Here is a 6,488-nt window from a genome sequence, read left to right on the forward strand (position 1 = left end):
GATAGGTTTGCTGAGTTTCATTAAAGCCTTCCCAAAATTTGATAACCCAAGGTTAGAATACTTAAAAAATGAAAAGTCTTCAATCCACTAATTAAAGTAAGGTCCCTCAGTATTTTTATAGTAGAATGTGTGTGTCTGTTGTTGTTGTTGTTATTAATAATAAACCCTTGGTAGACATGATAATTCCTACTACTGAGTACAAAATTTTCATCAGAGCAGTAAGTGTTTGATTCATTCTGAAAGAATTTATAAAACTTTACCATAAATGGTGCCTTAATATGTGCAGCCAAATTATGCTGTAAAATATTTTTTTTCAAACAATGTCAGAATTTTGAAAGTAATGCTAGGTATAGAAGGTATAGGAAAAAAACAGCACTCATTGATTTAAGGACAATTTCATCCTGTACAGTTGATAAAGAACATCGCCAATCTGTTCCTGTAGATTCCCTCTCATAATGACAATGCAGAATTGCAGCCATAGGGTTTAGAACACTGCATATCTTTACTTGACTCATTAATGTAGATGTGGTTGTGATTTCACAATTCCTCTTGATATGATTGAAAGATTGAGCTATTTAATTATGTGATATGTAAATTATGTGACAAAATGTTAGGGAAAATAAAGGTGCTACATGATTGTTCCTTAGTTTTTAAAAGTAAACAAAACAAAAATAAAATAGAAAGTGGAAAAGAGAAAATATTTTAACCTCATAACCCCGAGCAAAATTTAAAATATTTAAGTGTATCATTTTCATTGTTCCTTTAATTATTAGTACAATGTATACTTCAACTTTTAATTATGTACTAAAATTGCATGGGCTAACATCTCAACTGATTGGATATAAAATGACCTCTCCTGGCATTTCTGATTGTTCAGGATAGAGGAGACTCGTGTATCTTTACTTTTGTTAATCATTCAAGTAAAATGATTCTATGTCACCATAATATATATTTTTTTATTCATAGACATCATACATATGCAGGAGACACTACTTGCTGTTTATCAAGAGCAATTGAGAAAATATAGCATTTCTTAATATTGTATTGAGTGAACCGTTTATGATTTAAATTGCATTAATTTTATATTATCAAATATACGATTAAGGTACTAGTTTTCTTAAATGATGTGCAATAATTGAACATAGAGAATAAACACCTTAAAATTACAGGTTCTTAACGTGAAAAAGCTATCAGACAACCTACATTCTATGGTGTTTTTCGTAGAATTATTCATCTCCTCATTTATGAATTTAAGGCTTACTTAAGATTATACATATTTTCGTAAAACTACCAACAGAATGGGATCACAATAAAAGGCATTTGATGCTCAGCTTCATCACCATTCAGCATACACCATAAAAATCAAAACCAAGTTTGTTACCATTTTCACTGTAGAGAGAGAAAAAGGAAGAAAAAAATGAAAAATGAATCATCAAAAGAACACATTGAACTCCCAAGAAGTGCACAAAGTGCTTGAGAATGAATTCTGAATTGAAATATGGGATGTTGCTTGTACCCCAATAGAGGTTTTGCTCTACATTTCCAGGTCACTTGGTCTTCCTTCCTTCCCAGTCATGTACATACACTGTCCACCCACTATGGAGTCACGTCATTCTTCCTCGAGGATTAGACCCGAGGCAGTTTTAGAACATGCCCAGGGAGAAAACAGTTTTAGGGGCCAACTTAGTTGTTTTTCAGAATCAGATAGCAATTTTTGGACATCATTTGCTTTTTTTGGCACCGTGAGAGTAAATGGGACAGGGGTGCAGAACCACGCATAGTGTGGCTAAACCTTGCTTTAGACTGAAAATTCCTTTAGAGTGGGAGGCAAAAAAGTAGACTGGGCAAACATGCCTTCGAATCCACTCTACGGAAGATTTGGAAAGCTGCTGTAGAAGTCAGGAGACACATCCGACCAGGTGGGGAGTCCCTGCCTAATGTGAATGGGCACCTGGTGCAGCATCACACAGCTTAGCAGTCAGTCAGGTCATTGCTGAATCATGCCAATGCTGGTTGGAATTGGCAGTACCTCTGGTTCTCATGGATATCACAGACATCCACTGAGCATCCGGACCTTCAGATTACCTCATATGGATTGATTTTCAGATTTACATTATATCTATCCTCATTATCTTGAAAAACAGATCCAATATTACTTTGAAAATAAGAAATATCACTTAAAGAAATACTTTGTTATTCCTGTAGACATTGTGTCAGGTTATCAATGGTATATGTTTACTATAATTTTGTAACTGATTCATGATTACTTTGGAAGTGTAAATATTTATTAGAGTTTTCTTACATCTTATTACTGCAGAAAACACATTTATTGCTGTAAGTCCTCCCATCTGTTGCACAGATTGGATTTAGTTCTCTGGTACAATGATGTAGATGATCTTTATATATATCACAATATGGTTCCTACATGTAGAGACAAACCAAAATTTATTAGAATGGAACTTTGAAAGAAATGTTTCTCAGTCAACATAAAATTTCATTTATCAAAACAGGATAAATATAGTCCATATACATTAAATCTGAATACCCATGTACCAATAACTCACTTAGAACACAGCACATTATTGATATCTATTCATAAGCGAGTTATTATTTACTTTAGAAGGCCATGGCATACATTCACTGAGCTATAATAAATGAGCCACCACTACCCACTGTTCTTCATAATGAGTTTACATCTTCTTTTGTCCATAATAGCAAGAAAAATATTATGAAATGGATTTTGTTTGAAAATATTTTTGGCCAAGACATTATATTTAGTTTGATTTGACACACATATCATATCATTCCACAATTCAATGACATCAAGGAGAATTATACAGTTACTACCACAATCAGTTTCCAAGTATTCTTTTTCTATGTGGGCTCCTTGACATTTCTTCCCTTTTACCCTGCCAGCAGCACTGTTCTCTCCTCTGCATGAACCCTTTATTCTACTTGCTGTTCCTATACGTTTTAGTCCTGGGTTTAATACACCGAACAATGGAAAGGCATATAACATACCTTGAAGAGGGTGACCTCCATTGTCTTTCTTAATGATCCCAGGACACATATAGATATAGACAGATATGTATAAAGTTCTTTGGTGATATAAACATTTTGTGCATGATAACTCATAGACAAAGGCTAATGATCTATTTTCATACAGAATGTAGCTCAGGAAATTCAAAATTCTGTAACACATGGAATCTACTCCACCAAAAGATGTGGTGTGTGTGTGTGTGTGTGTGTGTGTGTGTGTGTGTGTTTATGGGTTTCCTAGTCCGTGGAGGGATTCTATTATCTTTTCATTCAAATTTTCCAGAATTATTTGGAGTGCCTTCATGGGTTTATGTGTTTGTGTGATGTTTCTTCATGTCTATGTAATCATATATATTTATAAACATATATACAGTGAACCCTCGCCAATTCGCGCTTTGACTTCCGCGGCTTCACTCTATCATTGTTTTTGTGTAACAGCGCATGCTCTGTCATTACTGCCACTGATTGGCTCATACTGTACACACTTGATGCCATAAATAATATAAAAAATAATAAATGATAATTGTAATGTCCAAAATGTTTTACTGTATTTTCCCTTTTTCGTTTAATAAATTGGGTAATACGAGTGTAATGGTGACTAAAGGGTGTTTTTTTATGTTCTCTATGCTCTAACTACGAAAATATTTGATTTACAAATAAGGAATCCTACTTCACGGAATTTCATTTATCAAGGTAGGGTCTAGAACCGATTAACCGCGATAAACGAGGGTTCACTGTACCTCTTCTTTTATAATGTTGAGAGATTTAAAAGTCCTTGGAACCTGTATCTCTTCGTATGCTTAAAATTATAATTATTTCCCTCTTTTCTATTTTTAAATTATACATCATGTACCACTGTGTGAAAATTTGAAAATTACAATCATTTTATCAAACTTTAAGTGCATATTTGCTGCTAAAATTTACAACACACAAAATTAAAAAGTTTAACTTTTTCAAATTCTTAATGAATTATTATGGACTTACTTGTGGCAAGTCTCGTGGTTTATAGGCACTATCTACAATCAAATGACAAATATAGAAGTTAAAAATCAGAGAGATTTTTTTAAAAGGCATTGTTTTAGATCGTATGTGTCCATATCACATATTAACATAAACCATCTGTCAATGGCTTACTGAAGACCCTGCAAAATCTAGAAACATTGATCATTACTAAATTAATCTTCCTGTAAAAAGTAATTTTATACATTTTAATAATCCCCAATGCTGTATTTAAATATAACACTGCTTCACTTAATATTTTAAGATAAGACACCCTGATCAGAGAAGACAATGATTTGCATTGCCAACTCATATAAAGAAACAAATTACCACTGAGTTAATTCATACTCTGCTCTAATTATGTGACTATCCCAACCCTCAGGGTCCATGAGTGGTAAAAAAATGCTTCACTTTTAACACTAATCTAATTTATGCTCTGACCGAGTCAAGTAGTGGCATGGGGTGGGGAAAGCGGGTAGGTGGTGGAAGCTGACAGTCTACTTCGGTAAACATTACAGCCAGGGAAACTTACTCTGTGATGCATGAGGGAGCCTTGCAAGGGAACTGACCAAAGAACAACAAGTTTACTTTTATTCAATATCAGACAACTCTAAATTCTGAAATCCATGAAGCATTTTCAGATTTAAGAATAACAATGCTAACCTCAAAGGTACCCATGAATCCTATCCTTAAATCAAACCTTAACTTTAGAAGACATAGAGATGACAAGTGCGATTGTCAAGAAATAGTAGTTTGGGAAGTGATCATTCCTGCTCATACTTAGCATTTATTAACCATGGCATCTGACCTCCAAAGAGGCCAAAACGTAATCTAGGTAGCACTCTTCATGTAGATGAAGATCGAGCCATGATCTACTGCCCATACCAACCCACCACTGTCTCCTGGGTCACCTCTCAAAGGTGGGAAGTAAGAAAATAATATGCAGTAATGCACATTTTGAAAGGCCTATTTAGCATGCCCTCTTCCTTTTACCATTTAAAGAATCACTTACCTCGTGCAACACGCCCTTCTCCCCCAGTATTCCTAGCATATGTTGTCCAGTATGAAACTTAAGATGTTTCACCTGGGATTAGGAAGTTTACTCACCAGAATCAAAGGGCAACGCCAACACAATGATGCAGATAAGTCTGAGCCATGAGGAGCAGAAGAACATTTTATCAGATCTGTTGGAGAAACCCTTCTGAATAACAAGAGGTACTGGTGAAAACAAAATCCATCTCAAACAAGGATTCCTGACAAAGCATTTGCTCTGCCTTCTTTCTGGAGGTCAGGTATCTTCTTATTTGTTCCCACCCAAAGTGAACGCAGACACAATTGAACACCGTGCTGTTGCACTTGCACCTGTTGTTGCAGGCAAGATGTCAATCCATCTGGTTTAGGGTTTCCTTCCCTTTCATGGACCTTTTACCTTACAGCTCCCTCGGGTTACAGGAAAGGAAGCGGAGCCCAGCACTCACCATCCTTGATCCTAAGGAGCATTCTGAATGAAATTTCAACAAAGAATTGTGGGTGGATCTACTGCCTGGATTCGAACTAACAAAGAAATCTCTTTTTATTTCTCTTTCCTCAATCCTAGGAATTAAACATGACAAAACACATAACCATATGGCCCATTGATGAAAGGGAAACCCTAGAGTGAAATAAGGAGCTGCCTATTCTCCCAAATCTTGGATCAGTCTTCTGATTTTAAATAAGTGGGCATTTATTCGTAGCAATTTTTCCCTCAGTAAATACAAGTAGTTATTTTTAAGAGTCCTACAGTGTGCTACTCACCAGAGCTACCTACCCAAATCCCTTATTTGATCTACTTCACACAGAGGGACAAGCAGAATCTGGTGGATAGCTCTGGGTCGGTCTTATATAGCTTTTCTGCTAAGTCACTTCACGAATCGAGGAATTATTTTATTCATTGCTCCGTGAGGAAACATGAGGTCCATTGGGGGTAAGATAGATGGCCCAGGGCAGATAAGACACAGAGATAATTTTTGTTCTTCCTGCAGATTTTGAAGTAGCTCGTGAATGTGCTTCAGAAAGTAGCTTTAAAAGAACGTTTATCAGTAGGAAATTGGATACCACTTCATCTGATTAACCTAAAACTAAAGGAGGAGAGTAAGCATAAGAATAATTACTGATTCTAAGATTGAGAAGATATGTGAAAATATGCCTAACTAGTGATTACAAATGGTCAAGAAAGCAAGAGGAGAAAAAAAACTATTTCTTCAATGTCAATTTATGGTTTTTGGTCCAGTGACTGTGTATTTCTTCCTCACAATTCAGTATTTTTTTCATAATATCCTTCAGCTTGAGCCCTCAATTACAAAAATTATTTATTGGGGGCTCTTACTATACTATGACAATCCCTAAATCAACTATATCAAGTGAACTTGTACATATGTTTTCTTCATCATTTTCAAAACAGTGTCTTTCTA

At 35.3% G+C, this 6,488-nt stretch overlaps 1 protein-coding gene across 1 annotated transcript; it reads right to left on the reverse strand.

Annotated features, from left to right (window-relative positions):
• Positions 1 to 2,298: 2,298 nt before the first annotated feature.
• LOC101645033 (sperm-associated acrosin inhibitor-like) lies at positions 2,299 to 5,212 on the reverse strand. The gene is made up of 3 exons (XM_004697072.1): positions 5,146 to 5,212; positions 4,024 to 4,055; positions 2,299 to 2,421 (listed from the first exon to the last, which is right to left on the reverse strand). The coding sequence occupies exons 1-3, from the start codon at positions 5,210 to 5,212 to the stop codon at positions 2,299 to 2,301; spliced, it is 222 nt and encodes a 73-aa protein (XP_004697129.1).
• Between the last annotated feature and the right edge of the window lie 1,276 nt (positions 5,213 to 6,488).

This window comes from Echinops telfairi, unplaced genomic scaffold (assembly GCF_000313985.2).
Source record: "Echinops telfairi isolate 266 unplaced genomic scaffold, ASM31398v2 ScPeMD7_7469;HRSCAF=8507_0, whole genome shotgun sequence".
Lineage (NCBI taxonomy): Eukaryota > Metazoa > Chordata > Mammalia > Afrosoricida > Tenrecidae > Echinops > Echinops telfairi.